Source organism: Cinclus cinclus, chromosome 3, assembly GCF_963662255.1.
Source record: "Cinclus cinclus chromosome 3, bCinCin1.1, whole genome shotgun sequence".
Lineage (NCBI taxonomy): Eukaryota > Metazoa > Chordata > Aves > Passeriformes > Cinclidae > Cinclus > Cinclus cinclus.
Window position 1 is genome coordinate 73,548,285 of NC_085048.1, and position 17,400 is coordinate 73,565,684.

General features: G+C 38.2%; 1 protein-coding gene across 3 annotated transcripts in view; it reads left to right on the forward strand.

Annotated features, from left to right (window-relative positions):
* Positions 1-17,400, forward strand: part of RPS6KA2 (ribosomal protein S6 kinase A2) — a 265,195-nt gene that overhangs the window by 163,649 nt on the left and 84,146 nt on the right. For 2 of the 3 annotated variants that reach the window (XM_062489163.1, XM_062489164.1), the window contains one exon: positions 15,499-15,615. In XM_062489163.1, the coding sequence (XP_062345147.1) occupies positions 15,499-15,615 (117 nt within the window). Of the gene's footprint in view, positions 1-15,135; positions 15,616-17,400 lie in introns of those variants that run through there. The other variant, XM_062489165.1, reaches the window with a different exon arrangement.

Here is a 17,400-nt window from a genome sequence, read left to right on the forward strand (position 1 = left end):
TTTGGGTTTTTTCATGGTTGTTCTCTGCAAAGCATTATATTCTATAACTGAGGTTTTTCACACTGAGGAGTGCTAAAGTATAAAGGGATATGGTTCTGGAGCTATTCTGAGGGGGTTGGTATATCAGGAGCTGTGGGAATTCCCCCTTGCACATTTTCATGTCAGGGATACATGGACCAAGCAAGGTCTTCTGAATACCAGAAGAGTTCATTTAGTTATTGCAGAGATTTGCATTCTGAAGGAAGATAACATGGTAAAATTCTGGATTTTCATTCTGCTCCCTTCTACAACAAGAGATGAAATAACACAACATTATCTGGTTGTTTAGTCAAGCAACAAGTAAAATAAAGACTTATTTCCTCAAATTTTATTTCTTCATGAATACAGTGAAGATACATTATTGGAAATCCACAATTAGGATCTAGTAATATACTATTTCTCAAATAGCTTTTAAAAACCAAGTGATGAATCTGCTCTTCATCCCTGACTTTTCTTCATGGGGTGATGCTATTTGTGTTTTGATGATGCTCTAAAGTCGGTAAGAAGTCTTTTGATGGTCTAGCAAGTATTTTGTTAATGCTGTTTCCATCTTCTTTTGCTGCTTTAAACTTACCAAAAACAAATTTAGAAACTCTCCCTGTTTATAACGGAGATGACAGTGGTAGCTGGTTAAAAGGGGTATAATTTGTTGCCCCACTTATCTCATGTTATGGATGAGCTGCAACAGATATTGATGCCAAATTCACTTTTTATGTGAGTAAATTTGGCACATGTGCATGACAGTGCTTCCTCTTGTACCATCATTAGCAGACTCTTAACTGGCATTCTGCCACTGGGGAAAAAGAGAACTGTTTTGACTCAGCGTGCATCTTGTGATCACCATCTATATCCTCTGTTTTAAGTGCCTGATCCTGCAAAATTATTACAAGAACAGTTAGTTTTCCAATATCTACTTATATTGCTGGTAGTTAATGATGCCGATTTATAAAGAGAGGGGCTTTTAAGAGCTGGGGCTTGTATTTGTAAGGTGGATTCTGAATGTCTGTTATAAATCTTGTAATGGTCACCATTTTTTAATAGGATTGGTTGTATTTACAGCCATGTGGAGATCATTGTGGGTACTTGAAAAAATGCAACAAAACAGTGTAATACCAGATAGGACAAAACAGGGGCAGGTGAAGGATAGTAACAAGTTAGTAACACATTAAGTGGCATCTCTTCTAAAGTTTTTCTGCCCTTCTCAGGGAAGGATTTTCCAGACGTCTGACCTGAATTTTTTGTGCTGTGGTTAGGTTTATTGCCCCTGATTGTATCCATAGTAAAATGTAGGTTTGGTACATGTCTCCAGTGTTGCACAACTGGCAAAATACTGCAGGTAGACATTATAACAGGCTTGGTTTAGGGCTTGTGTTTCCATGCACACATTAGACGGTGGAAAACAGCTTTTGTTTAGGCCAGCAGTGTTATCTCCAAGTCCCAGAGAAGTCTGAGGGGGGAATTGCAGGACCAAGTCCAAGAGCTCCCATGTACCTGTCTGCAGTGTTCACATGGGTTGGAAACTTGTTTCTTGCCTTTCCTCAGAATTTCTGTGGCTTTTACCCTGAAGTGTTGAATGATTGTGTGGCTGTGACAGGCTGGGAGATTGTCAGCTTTGCTTAGTGTTACTTGCCACAGCCCAAACCCTTCTGTCCTCACTTCAGGGGTTCACTCTGGGATGCACCCTGTGTTTTCTGCCTTACATCTCTCCCAGAGCTGGCCACAGCTACAAAATAACCTGGCTCCTTTCATTACACTCTGTGTGAGCTGCACCTCGCTCACCTGTGGCTCAATTTCAAGTTGGGATTTAAAAGACTCCTTATAACTTCCCAAGAGCAGAGCAGCTGGAGACCTTTGTGAGGAAATACTTCTCTGGGTTTGAGGAGCAGAGGATGGGCTGAGGGGCAGCAGCTCTGCTCATGTTCCCATCATGCCCTTCAAAATTTTGATGTGGATCCCAGGAATCTGCAGCTGTATCCCACCCCGGTTCCTGCCCAGCCCAACTCTGCACTCCTCTTGGCATTCTCCCAGACTTAGATTACCATCCAAATATTTGGGACTGGGTGACTGGAAGGCAGGCAGGAGGTTTTCAGGTAGTGTGGGCAATAACTTGGTTTGCTTGTTTATTGGTGAAGAAAATACTGCAAGGGATTATCTTTTGATTGGTGCCTTTCCCATGTGACTTCTGAGGGAGATTCAGTAGCTAACTTGGCTGATAGGCATTGTTTAGTGTGCAATGGATCCGTAGATCTTCAGATGAACTTCTGTAAAAAGAAATAAAAAGGAAAAAAAAAATTCTGATTTTGCTCCAGATAAAATCCAGAATATTCTTTTGCATATACATCATATTTTTTTTTCCTTTTTAATAAAGGGAATAATGTTCTGAATTTTCTCTGATACATATTTGCATTTGGTATGCATCACCCTGGGTCAACTTGCAGCGTGTGTATTAAAGACTCTTCGATTCTTTTCCTCTCTGCAGCTCCAGGAATCTTAGTTTTAATTGCACCTAATAGACCTTGAGTGTCCTTAAAACATACAGTTACAGCTTGTTGGCACAGAAGTTGGTACAGAGATGAGAAGGTGATGTGAAATTTTTGTTTTTCTTTACTCTTAACCTCCAAATAAAGGCTATTTACACAGCAGTGTTATATGTCACCCAGCTTCACTTGCTGCTTCATAGAACCAGAAGTTTAGATATTGCAAATATGCAGAACTGTAATTCTTATGTTACTTGACTTTTTAGATGGTTTCAGTAACATGGTTTTATCCAAACTCACTGATGACATCCATGTGTATCTTCACAAGCTTAAGGAGCTCTATGAAGATAAAAGATTTTGGTATTGACCTGTACAAAAAAGTTTCAGTTGTAAGTTCTGGATAAAATTCAAAGACAGCAGATGACAATTTACTCAGCCTTTTTGGGTAAAGAAACATTTTGAACATTGAAAATAAATCAGAAAAAGCACAGTCCAAAAATAATGTTCTTTGGACAACTGAGCTTTTACCAAAGCGAGCTGGAACTCTGCTTTGGCATAGCAGGACCCTGCTGTGTAGTCAACAAGAACAAGGAATGGTTTTAAATGCAAATAAATTTAAGAATACAAACAAAGCAAAATGTGTGGCAAATTCATAATCAGCTTTTCACTGTGTTTTCCATTAAAGAGGTTTTTTCCTTACAGCATTGTCTTAAATTGCAGAAACTTTACCTCCCATGGTGTCTTGGAAACACTGTGGAATTGCTCTTCTTTTATGACAAAATGGGGAAAAAAATAAATGAGCATTGGACTTGTGTATTTGATTAAACACTTCTTTTAAATAACACTTTTGTGTGGTTTCAGCTTTCCTCTTTGGCTTTCACTTGCCATCTTCTGGTTGTGTTCTCTATTTTTCCTTTGTCCATAATGTTAATTTCAGCTTCCTGTCATTACTGGTTGATTGAATTACTTCACTTTCCACTCAGTTGTCTTCTTGCTGTTGTTTATAAAACATCACTATAGTTACATGTGATACATATATGGTTGGCTGGCTAGGGTCATAAAATAAGACTCACTATAAAGATGGTGGGCACAACTGTCTAGGACTCCCTGAGAAGTACAATAAATTCCTTATCTGTAGAGGAATGGGAATAGCTGTTTTTTGGTGTCCTGTATTTCATACATAATTACTGAATTCAAGTGATTTTCAAATATTTTATGCAGCAAAAAAAATTATTGGTGATTATAATGTGTCATCATATTCTTCTTCAGAATTCTGTCTCCCAGGTTCATTAAGGATTTCACTGACATTGCAGCCCAGTGGAGCCAGCTGGTTATTTTGAGCATCAATGGGATAGCATCCACCATATGGAGCAAAGAGCATTTTTATTTTGTTAGCTTGATATTTAAAAATTAGTACACCTCTGTAAAGTATGGCACTGTATTTTGCTGTTCATTTTTCTTTGTTCAGGTTATTAATGGAAGCTGTGTCTAAAATGAATGTTAAAAGTCAAATAGGAAAAACTCATTTAATCTGTGCCCATTCACTTTTCTCTGAATCAGAGGTTAGTCTCTTCCAGGAGTCCCAGACAGTTCTGTGGCTGCTCCTGAGCATAGGAACGATCTCACAGTTTACTGTATAGCAGTACTTTAACTTCTCCAGCTCCTTGGGGATAAACCTGTGAGAGAGATCATGATGTTGATCTATAAAGATCTTTATCTCTGCTCTGGTCTTTTTGTAGGTACAGGTCTGTAATCTGTGAGCAAAACTGTCATTTCAGTAAGACAGTAGATATAAGTTTGTCTTCTCACATTGTCCCTTTATAGTGTGCAGCAAACTGATTTTCAGTAAAGCCATTTGGATTATCTTTTATTCACTAAAAAAGGGGGGGGGGAAAAGCACCTTTACCCATTAAGATGCCATGTGAATTTGTTTTAACAGTTTTCAGCCAGAACAGAAAAATATTGAAATAGCTGCAAGTCAGTGAAAACTACCTAGCAAGAACTTGATAATCTCCATTTGACCTTTTTCTTCCTTGTGTATATGTTAAAAAAATACTTGTAGAATGGAGGCTAAAGCAGTAGGTTTGCTCTAAAACTGGTATATTCAATACTTTAAAAACCTCGGCAGTTTCCGCACAGAAATGGATTAAACAGAAAGAGGTCCTTTCCACTGCCTTCCTTCATCATTATCATCACTTTGTTTTAAGTAGGGTTTTTGTGAATAAGGTGGCTGAAGATAAGAAACAGGACCACTTGATGTAAATGTCCCTTTACACAGCTGGGTGAGTAAAAGTGCTGCAGGGCAGGTGAAAGCCATGCCTGGCAGTCTGCAGGAACCTGGCAATGACCACTGCAGCTGGGCTCGGCTTCCAGTTGTCTTGGTAGTTTTCACTGATGCCAGGTGACCTAATGGGTCAAATACTACCAGGACTGTGCAAATAAATAAAAATTATTTTGAATTAAGAGACTGAAGAAACTGGGTTTTTCCATACCTGTTAAAGTTTCTTCCAGTGTAAAAGTTTGGCATGGTATCTGACACAGGGTTGTGGGTTTGCCTCCAGTTTCATGGCCAAGAGCCCTGATTTCCCTGACTTGTGGTGGCAGCTCATGGCAGTATGCACACAGGGTAAGAACGTCTCTGCAGAAGGATATTGCAATTGACTGTCCAAGTATGCATCAGGCCAGAAAATCTAATCTATGAGTTCATCATGCATTGCTGGAGATGGTAGAAAATCCATAGTGGAAAAGGTGAGTTAATCAAAAGCTGTCCTGGAAATATCCAGTATAATGTAGTGTATGTGTTTTGCAAAACACATATGCTCTGTCTAATGCTAAAGGAGTCATTGAGGAATGAGAGAAGGAAGAATTTTTATAAATCTGAACTAATTAGCACAGACTTGCTTTACAGTCAGCAGAAAGAGGAAAGCTTACTAAGTCCTGGTTTAGACTTCTGGAGACGTACTGTTGTCTAAAAGAAAGAAAAGCCTAAAAGCATCCATTTTTTTTTTTTTTTTGTCAGCTGTACATTAGTTTAGACAGCTAACTCAGAGTTTGGTTGTTGAATAGTGTGGACATATGTTTGGATGAATCCTGCTCTGAAAATCATTTTCAGTAGATTTCAGTAGACTCTGGATCAGCTGTGACTGAAATTTTGCTGCTGTGAAGCTGTCATGATAGGTTTGTCGAGATCCCAGTCAGCTGACAGACAACTAACTTATCATCTCCCCCTCCTTTTCTTACACAAAATCACATTCTCCATTGTAAATCTCTGCAAAACAGTTGGTGCAGCAGTTTGACCTCTTTGAAGTAAGACAATACTCCAGACAGCATTGCAAAGGTGTTCTTTGCATCCAGATGGATTTTTTGTGTTTTGTTTATTCTCATTCTCAAAATGCACTTCTTTTCAGTCACTGTGTGTACATAATGTATGCTTCTGTTTAGTACAGTAGTTGTAAACAATCATTCCCTTCACAGAAAAGAGGATGTGTGATAATTATTTAGCAGCTTCTTCCTTGGAGATTGGCCGTGTGAATCTTTGAAGGCCATGACCTAAACTAGAGTATTCTTAGTAAAAAACACCACAAAATGTCATGGGCCTTTTCCTGGGCCAGATTTTCAGTAGATTGCTGAAACTTTGTTTGAAGAGGTACTTGTGCATGGTAACAGTCCTTAGACACTGAAATACAAACATCTGACCTGGGTCTTAGCCATGATTGTAATAAAAGTAGAGAGCTGAAGAGAGAAGTTTTAGTATCCCTTGCTAAATATTTGTCCATGAAACTGGAGCTAGGATGAGAAGAGGTATTGTCAGGTACTTTGTGTGACTTTTTAAATATTATTTTATCTGTGTGTTTTTGTATAACTTAAAAAATTGAAGCTGGAGTCTACTAAGCAGAGTCTGCATCCACTGCATTCATACTGTGCTTTGGAGGCCCAGTTGAGTTACTGGAGAGGGCTGGATGCCCAAGACCATTGAGCAGCTGTGCAGCAGAGCACCTCTAGTCCCCATCATGCTCTCACCCTTTGTTTTGGAAGCAGTTTTGAGTGTGCCAGGACTATTTCCCAGCTTCCCCATCAGATCATTACAGTACATACATGCATGCCTGTACTTTCGGTTAGGTATTGAAATTGGATTAAGCTGATGCATAAAAGGGGCAAAATTTGCATTTCAAGTAATATAATATTGCCGTCCTTCTCTTGGTTTAGTTCTCTGTTGGCATAGGCACAAGCCAATTGCCCTTGTCTTGTGTCCTTTATGATACCTCCTTTTCTCTCTGCCCTTCAAATCTTATTCTTCTGTCCATGTTGTTAAATTTGTCATATGATCATTTAGAATTTCCTTTTTTTCCATCTTCTCTACGCCTTGTTGAGCTGCTTCAGCCTGTCTCCTTCAACACCTTCACTGATGCTCTATGTTGTAAACAGTAGCATTAAAACTAACTTGTATTTGCTTTGATTCCAAAATGACCTCGCATTAGTCCATTTCTCTATTAATACCCTGCTTGTAAAATGCCATTGAGATAATGAACCTCATTACAACACATTTTCCCCTAACATAATGCCAGCAGGACTCCAGTTTGTGAAGTACAAGCTGGTTGAACCCTTAGCTGATGCTTGATTTAATTCATGGGAGGATGCAAAATGTGCAAGCAGGTCAGTATTCCTTCTTGAAGACAAAATGGTAATTACTAAACCCTACAAGAGATTTGTAAACAGCAGACGGGTATATTTCCTAAACTGACTAATCCAACACTTCAGTAATGCAATTATCTCTTATTGCAGCCTTTTGTCGACTCCGCCTCACATTTCAAGATGAAACCTGGTGTTTTTCCTTTAATATGCATATTAAAGATGATTCAGTTGTTTAAAATCACCATTCAAATGCTCCAGGGCTTTGTATTTTCTACTTACTGTGTTGTGGTGCCATTTACACTGCTGTGGTGAGTAGTGTTTTATTTGGATCATGAAACAGTGAGGAAATGGTTCAAAATATGTTTTGCTTAAGGAGTTTATCTTCCTAGTGCAGCTGGAGTTTTTATTTTACACTCAAATGCACTAGTAAAACATCAGGCACCTTTTTCTTCTAGTCTGTGAAGAAGCTGAGTACAGCAATAAGGGAATTTAAGTAATTTAGGAAGTATTTATATTTCTTGAATAGTATCATTAGCATACAGAACTTTTTTTTCTGTCTTCCTTCTTTTTCAAGCCTCATATCATCGTATCTGAGCATTTGGTATCTTTCCAGTGTGCAGTGCCTAACCACATGAAAGAGGAAGATGGCCTTACCTGCATTTTACAGATGGGAGGCTGAGACACGGGGATGTGGGGGCTGTCTGTATTCTGGAAATGCATGGAATATAGGTTGCCATCACATTAGGGCTGTCCCATTAGGGCTTTCCTGCTGATGAGCTGCAGCAGGTGCCAGGCAGCTCTGCTGAGTGGCTGCAATGGTGGGTGAGGACATCCGTGGGAGGGTCTCTGGCAGGAGTCACCCAGGCCACTCACAAAGAAGTTGTGAGTCAGACCAGAGTGCACAGGAAGTAATACTGGCCTGGGAACCAGCCTTGATCTGATTAATATAATGCAATTACTTTTCAGTGCATGTGTATTGGCCCCTACCATTGCATGTAACCCTGTTTAGGTTTCTGTTCATAACTCTGTTTAGTGGTGGCGTAGAATCATCATAAGGAAACAAGAATACTTACCCTTCTAAGAGTCACATTTTCTTCCATGCACTGGCTCCAGACACACTAGGAGTTAGTTCCTTGATGAATGTGCAGCACGTGTTCTTTTGCCCATTTACCAGCAGAAACAAACAGCAATGGATGTTACAGCTCTTTGGAGTTGTAAAGGCCAGTGGCATACCTGGAAGCCATGCCAAGTAGGATGTTGGTGAAAACATTCCTGTTCTTATTTATTGTAGAAAGAGCAATAGCGCTGAGTTCTTTGTCCTTTAATAGTGTGACTCATTTTGAGATTGTTTTTGGTAAAGTTCACAAAAGTATTTTAGTATTTGTAGAGAGCTGCCGTATGAGTAAGGCTGGCCAACTGTTTGTATTTTTCTTTTGTGACCAGATGGTTCTGCTTTTGTCTTTTTAAGCCCTTGCTTTAACATTTTGTTAGGCACTCTTTCTGCTCACCACTCCTCATAAACTATTGCAGTTTGCATAAGAAATAATATAAAAATTAGAGTTACCCTGGCTAGTGATTTGTGCCCAAGGTTGAAAGTTAGGTCAAGTGTTGGTGTCTCCCTGTACTTAATGCACATCTGCACTTGGAGTAGGAAGATCGTTCTCTTCATGTAACTTTGCAGTCATAGTGTTGTATATATTTGTTCTAGTCAGGGACTGGGTCTGTAAAGACACCAAAATCATCAGATAAAGAGCACCAGACTTCAAAATGTTTCAATCTGAGCTAAAGGAGAATTCAGTGTAGGCCACCTGATATCTCATGTATACTGGATATATTTAAGATAATTTGTCTGTCCATTACTGCAGTATGGGAATTTCAAATTTTTACTGTGTTAATTCTCATGGTATTCCCATGGGATAGGGAAAAGCAGCTATCCCTATTTTTTGAGTTAGGGAGCAAGTAGAAAAAATGCAAAATTTAGCAACCTGCAAAATCTGACCAGTGGACTATTTCCAACACATTAGAGTATGTTTTAATTGTCTAGATGTTTCAAGTATATAAATTCTTTTTCAAGAATCTTCTATTTCAATAGAAGTCTCGTGGCATTTATCAGCAAACATCTCTCTTGTAATGGCATTAAAAATCTGGCCACAATACTTCTCTATTTAAGTGTGTTTCAAAATCAAATTATAAATATGAATTCATCTCATGCAAGTGCAGAAGCCCCTAACTCAGCAAGTTATCTTAGGATTTCTTCATAGTCATCAGGCAGAAATGTGCACTTTTTAGGATGCGATTTCTTTTAAGGATCTGTTCTCTTTTAATCCTGAATTCTGTGCTTCTCTCTATTGACTGCAAAGTAAACATAGTTCAAAACCTTGTCTCCTGTGCTATAAATGCTTCCATTTATTTAACTGAATTCAGCCTTAGGTGATTCATCAAAGACACACAGGATGCCTTGTTGCACAAAGGATTTTATCCAAATCTCTCAAGTACTCAAACCTCCACCTCATGGACTTCACCAAACTATCCGGCAGATTGTATTCACTGCTTTGCTCTCTGTGATTCATCTCTTCCCATTTAATTTGTTGGACTTCAACTGAACCACAGCTGTACAGGCATGTATTAGGGAGAAGAAATTAAAAATGTAGCATGAAAAATTGGAGCTGGAGAGAAATGTTAAAGCATTTTAAAGAGAGCATAATAGTTACTCTCTCTAGAAAAAGATCTGCTGAATTTAACAGCTGATTTCCACAGAAATTGCTCTTAAGGTTTTTGTTTTCCAGTAAGTTATGACATGTTGGAATTCCAAATTCAAGTTGGAATTCCAAATATTCAAGATTCTATTCACCTTTGTGGAAGATCTGGGGGAAAAAAAAATCCAGATCTCTCTTAAAATTGTGAGAGAGGATATAATATAAATCATATGGATTATTTAAGTCCATATAACTTTTTGAGAAGGTAGGTAAGCTTATGCTGGAAAGCCAAATATAGACCCAAATGCACAATGTCCAGTGAATTCACTGTGAGTTCCACATGCTTCTTTAAGGGCTCAGTAAGACAATTCATTGTCACTAAAGCAAATGTTTATTTGACAGAAGAGAACAAAGCAACCAGGCCCATTTATGGCATTATTGTTGTTTACATCTTTCCAGATGACAGCAGAGGCCAGAACTTGGATTGTAACCCATTTAAAATGGAAGATTTCTTATTCTTTTTTTTTACTCCAGTTGCTGGAGACTGACTTGGAAAGAGGCTAACTAAAATTTTCCTCTACTTTTTTCTTTAATGTAGATATTTGTCCTCAAAGAACTCAATGCAGGCCAGCAATTCATTTCCTGGTATAGGCAGCATTTGTATAGCCTATTATGTCTGTGACAAATATTACTCTCCTGTGGGTTGAGCCAGATTAGAAACTGTGAAACAGAGGTAGAAACCAGGCCTCATCTTTATCAGACACATCCTGTCCTAGCAATTCTCATATGACTGTTTTAAACATGCTTTCTTAATGAATCATATTGTTTTGAAATGTTGTGTTGCCTGTGATACTTGGTAGTTAAATAATTGTGACTTGGGTTTATGTTAGGTGGTAACCTGCCAAATGGGAAGATTGGTAACAAAATAAAGTCTGTATCCTGAGCATATGCTGTAGACAAATAATGATTATCTCAAACAATAATAAAATGTCTTCTGAGTTATCATTATTTCTTATTTCCTCATGTCACATTTTCAATGTCACACATGTTGATTCCTTCATTGACCTCAGATCCTAAAGCATGCAAGCCAAAAGATGTAAAACTTGCACATCAAAAGTGCACATAGTTTTGTTGGAAAATGAAGCTTACCCTTTACAGCCATACCTGTATGCCAGCCTTGATCCTCTGGAACTGAGATGAACAGGCAAGGAATAAAACTGGGAATCCTTTCTTACAGATTTTTCATAACAAGAATCATATAAAATTAGCATCATGGCTTTTTTGCATATGATGTGGTGGCATGAGTTTTTCCATTGGTGAAAGTAGCTGATTCTTGAATTATCTCCCCCTCCTGATATTTCAGGAAGTCTTGGTAAGGAAAGATTTTTGTATGCGGGTGAAATATATCTGGTAGATAAGGTGGTCTCATCGGTGACCTTAGCTCTGCTTGTTCAGGAACTAGTTGTTGGGGAGTAGCCAGACAAGAGTCCATAAGGTGTTAAACCTATCCATTTTCTAGGAGGTATTATTTCCATAATGTCTGCTGAGAGGCTGTGGAACAGGCAAGGTAGTAAATTGAAGAGTTGCTCTCCAGGAAGGCCTGCCCTTTTGAATGACTTTTTGTACTCCACTGCCAAATCCATACCCCTACACTTCTTGATCCTACTCTGACATGCCACGATGGGTTGGCAAGTATTGTTACAGTTAGAAGAGTTTTCTGGGTTGCTCTCAAGCAGCCAGTGAACATTAGTACCTCTTTCTCCAAGGTTGCATTGAGAAGTCTTGGAAGAGAGCTGAGACCAATGCTACAGGGAGCTATTGCCTTCCAGAAGCCCCAGAGCAGATGTGTCTGTGCTATCCACAGTCCCAGGGCAAGAGCAGAAGCTCTCTTCTCCTATGTCCCAGAGGAAAAGAGATCAAAATCGTCTTTCTATTTTAATCGTGAGTTATGTCCAAACCTTCTGCCAGCTTTGGGGGAAGCCTTTAAGTGAGTAATGCAGTATAGAATCAGAACTGGAATAGGTCTTTCTTGTATTAACATAGAGAACCACTCTCCATTCCTCTTTTATCCTTCCAATTTATTGTCCTCCCTCCTCTAGTCTATCCTGCTTGACCACGTGCTTTCTTCAAGCCACCAAGAACATCCATCTCACTTTTGTCACAGGATGATGTTTTTTGTGCAAACATAAATATTTAGAGAAGTTTATAAAAGATTAAGCTTCATCAAGTCAAGCATTCCTGCTAATGCAGTGGGGGGCAGCTAAGTCAGCAGGGAGCAAGAGCCTTGGCTGGTGTGCACAGCTGTTGCAAGATCAAACTGTGTAATATTCACTTTTGATTCCACTGACTTTACTGATCAAAACCAGTTTTGAAGTTGACTGGTTGTTTTCTTTCCAGACTGAAATCCTTTCCATCGAAACAGCTTCTTCAGTATGCAGGCTTTGTCTGTATTTTGATTCTTTTGTCTCATTTTTGTTGTTGTTATGTGAATTCCTGATGCAGATATGGTGCACTCGCTGGAAGAGTGAAAAATTAATCTGCATTAGAGAAGTATCTAGTATGCAACCCAGACCAAAATAGTTGGGAGGCCTGCCCACAGTAGTTGTGCTTTGTCAGTTTGAGTTTTACTCTGATCATCAATACCAGAGAAAAATTATGCCAGATTCCATATTAGCATAATACAGGAAGACTTCAAATGAGAAAATCCCATGTAAGTAAGAATGTAAATAAAGACTATAAGGCTGGTTTGTGCTGGGGACTTTTTTTTTTTTTCTCCTAGAAAGGTAAAACAAACAAATAGAACTTATTCTGTGATTTATGCAACCAGTAAGTAATAAAATTATAGAAATACATTCAAGGAAAATGGGTTCATTTCTGCAAACACACCAGCATGTTTCCTTTAAGGAGCTGTGACTGTCTTTAGTCTCTAGCACTGCCAGTTTGGCTTTCTGCTCCAGGGGGAAGTGGATTTGTCATACCAGCTAAAATACTATCTACCTCTTGGACAGCTCACAAGTGACACCACTGCGGTGATGATTGGTGAAAAAACAGCTCTCTATCATGCTTTTTCTTCAGTGCTGCCTTGCTGCCCCTTTCTAGCAAGGTGACCACAGGAAATCCACAGGAAATCCTACCTTCCTAGAAAAATATCCTGCTTCCTCCTAAGAGCGCGTGGATCAGCCAGCTTGACGGGACTGTGGGCAAATCGAAAAAAGAATAATCTTTTGTAGGAAGCGGCTCAAACTTCAGCACTTGAGACAAAACCACAGTGGACAAAAAAACCAGCTGGTTGCTGTGATTAAGTGTCAGTGATATATTGGGCAGGACTGTTGGACTAGATGACCCCTAGAAGCCTCTTCTAAGCAATGCTTTCGTATTTTGATAATCACAAAATCTAGCATGGTTTTTCTGTCTTTAAAACCCATGCTTCTCTGATAAACATTGCTAGGCCTTGTATTTTGGTTCCATTTTCTGTAAATACTCTTTTTTTTCCCTGAGCTTTTAATTAAAGATGCATATAATTAAAGTACTGTTTTTATTGCATTTTATAAATTATTCATGTTATTCTATTGGAGTGCAAGAAATTTTTAAGCATTCTTCCAGCAAGCTGAATTTTCATCATTTTAATACTTTTAATATATTCCTGTAAATGAACATGTTTCATGGACCTAAAGAGGTTATATTAAATTTAGTAATACAATGAGTAATATGCTTAGGGTTGTAGGTCTTTGACTTTGATTAGTAATATGAACGGGGAAATTGAAGCTCACTCATCATTTAAATTGCAAATGTAGCTGAAAGTAACTTCATGGTTCAGGCTGGAATACAAAATAATTGAAAAAGACTTTATATTTAATATCAGAAAGTTATGCTATCTTGCACAGCAGTTAAAGTCAGAAAAACGAAAAGAGAGGTCTTGGCAGTTCTGTACTTAGAAATCCTTTAAATCTCTCTGTGAAAACTGTTTCAAGCATTTCCTTTCAGGCAAACCTTAAACTGTAGGAATTAGGATCAGAAAGAAAGAGTTGCTCTGAGACGATGATTATTTTCCATGATTGTGGTAGCATGAATGAACTGCAGGAAGCTTTCCAAGCCAAGCAGAGGGTATAGTCCACTGTTCCAAAGTATGTGAGTGTGAAGAGGCAGGGTAGGGAAGAGGAGGGATGAAACTACAATAAAGCAAGCAATCTGGGTAATGCAAGACGTGTATCTGACAAATTACAGCTGGTAGAAAGTGACAGCAATTTTTCTGAAGGATAAGAGAATCAAAATTATTCTTATTTAGCACAGAATATGTTTTGGACAAATGTTTTTGGGTTTGTTTGGGTTTGTTTTATTTTTTTCCAGGCATTTTCATTTTTAGGATGTTATTTCTATTTTCTCAAAATTAATTTTTAAGAGTGGAATATAAATGTTCTATTTATGGGTCTGACAAAGATTTTTTGGGAGGAGAAAGGAAAATTGCAGGAAAGGTCCACATAAAAATGTTTGTGAGATTGCAGTTATTTCTGTTGAGTGCAGAAATACTCAAACTTATTCCTAAACAAGCAAGTCCCTTCAAACTGGGAGATTAAAAAAAAAAAAAGGTTTGTACTGAAAATCCATATTTTTGTTGTAGAGAAGCTAGAACAAGTAGTTTGAACAACAAAAAAAAATCCACTCCAAACAAACCAAAAAGCTCAAATGTAGGTCTACAAAACAGTACAGAAATAAAAGGGGGTGTAAGTATTACCTTTCCTTATCTTTGTGTCCTTGAGAAGCAGGTTCTTTCTTGCAGGTTTCTTTTCAGCTCAATGACTTTCTGGGTTGCTGCAAACTCCATGTAGTCCCTCTGGGTCTCAAATGACCCAGTTGCTCTCTTTTTAGAGGAACTTGACAAAATAACATCGAACAAAAAACTGAATCTAATGCCATATGTCACAGCTTGCAAGATGAAGGTCCTGGTTCAGCTGATGTCTTTGAGGAATGTGCATCTGTTGGCAGAGGAAGGATTTTAGCAAAAGAACCTGGACAAATCCAAAGTGTATAAAACTAATCCTTGCCAGCAAAAAAGTGCATGTCAGTCTTCTCCCACCACCATCTCATTTTATGTCTAGTTATTAATTTGTTTTCCATTTAAATGCTTACCAGTAGTAACTTTCCAATTTTTTGAGGTAAATAGGAAGAGGCTTTTTTAGCAATGTCTTTTCTTTGTTGCCTACTCATTAGAATTGCTGCTTAAGACTAAGGAAGCTTTTTAAGATTGACTTAAATGATGATTTGAGGGGAAGCTGAGAAGGTATATGGAGAGAAGTGTGATAGAGCCTCTCTAGTACAGCTTTGAGAACATGCCATTTTGCTAGCAAGGTCTCTGATGGGAACACCAAGCTCTGCAGTGTATTTTTTGGCTTCAGCTTGTATAATCTGTCTTTATCTAGTCGTATCTTGAAGCTCAATAAACAGAAGTACCAGGTTTGGATGTCCTGACATCCTGACATCCTCCCCAGCTGGTAACAGGCATGTGGAATATTTAGACAAGCATTTTTTTCTATTTTCAAAATTTGCTACATGATTGTAGCACTACAGAAGACAAGATTTTAATAAACTGTATGTTTCCTGAAGATAATGGCTCTGATTTGGGCATTTTGTCTTTTTTTTTGTTTTTCCCTCTGCAGGAAGAAGGTATCGTGAAGGAAATAGACATCAGTCATCATGTCAAGGAAGGTTTTGAAAAAGCAGATCCTTCTCAGTTTGAGCTGTTGAAAGTATTAGGACAAGGTTCATATGGAAAGGTAATTTTTATTGTCATCTAATCACCCAGAGCAACACTGAAAATATTGTGTCCTTTCTCTGAGTTCATTTACACTGCTTACATTATCTAAATATAAATTATATTGTAAAGGCAGATGAGGAAAGCTCTCCTATCTTCGTTTTAGTAACACTTCAATCTTTTAGCTGGATTTCTGCATATGAACCAGTTTCGGAAACAGCAAGTATGGCTCTGGACCTGGACTAATGAGCAAAAGTGATTATTAGTAGGCATCACTCTTTGTAAACAGTGATAAATAATATTTATGAATTCTGACCTATACACCAAGGAGGTAAGTGTGCCACTGCTGCTTAGTTGGAGGGTGTAAATAGGAACATTCAAAGACTTAAAGAAGTTAGCCACACAATTCCCACTGAGGACAACCTCAAGCACATTTCCCAGTGCCAGACTGCTTTTTAGTTCACACTGAGAGTCTCTGAAAGGTCCTGGAGATAAACTCCAGTGCAGAATACAAGTAATCATTATAGCAAGAGCATAGGGGGAAAACCCCACTTGTATGACCACAAGCTAATTTGTGGAGAAATAACATTCTCCACATATCTTAAGACAAAGGATTTTCTTAATTCCAAACACAGTTCTTCAGCAGGGCATGTGGTTGGGGATGAGAACAGAAAGGAAAGATGGAGAGAAAAAAGGAAGCGTCAATTCAGCCTTAAAGATTTTCTGTGATTTAAATAAGTCATTGAAACCTTTGGACCAGTGAACCTAGATGAAACTAGGCATCAAAGTCCTTATAAATATAACTATATTATTCTGTGGAGTTTTAAAAACATATTTTCCAATAAGAACCTTTAGTTTTATTTCTAAAGGAAGTCACATTAAGAGTATTTATCAATGTCCTGGTTATTCTAGAATTATATTGATAAATAAATCTATTAGAAGTTACCTGAGATGAGAGATCTCAAGAAAGCTAACATTCAATACCGAGCCTTGAACTCAAGAATTTCTTCAGAGCACAGTATATTTAAGTTTTAAATATTAAATGAGTGTGAAAAAGCAAACAGTTCAAAATTACGTTTACTATGGGACTCAGAGTAAGAAGAATAACAACAGAAAGAAACATCTTTGATAAAAGTAACAGAGGCAGAATAGTTTTCATATATAGGCAATAAATGTTTTAACAATGGTTTTCTGGTTATATTGTATTGATGTATTTTCAGTATTGTTTGAGTTGGCATTCTAGCATTAGGCATTTTATAAGCAAAATGCCTGCTGTCTGCAACCACTTTCCAAAAGGAAGTCTGATTTCTGAGGCATCAGAGTGTGAGCATGGACAATGTCCCTGTCTGGAGCTGCATGTAATTACAAATCACTTTCCATATCTTATGTGAGAAACATCAGTAAACTCCCTGGAGCAGCAAAGACATGGGGAAGAGAGGTCTGCTCTGTTTCTTATGCAGTCCCCAACCAGCTATATTTTCATCACCTTGGTATTTGAGCTAATGGTTCAAATCTGTGTCTCTGGGTATGCAAACCATTATGTTTTCAAGGTCTTCACCCAAGGCCTAAATAATTTCTTGCAGGATTAGAGAAGATGTCTTTGGTGTCAGAGGAAGTGCCCCCAGCACTCTTGAGATACAGAACACTTGCTTACATTTTTATGTCAGGTTTTGGGTGATGCACCAATTTCTCCAGCTAAGGGAGTTTTGCTAGTTCAGGTGTTAATAACCTGAGGTGTTTGCAAACATGCCAGAGTAGAAAATTGAAAGTCATGCTCAGCCCCTTACACATGCTATTCTGGCAAACT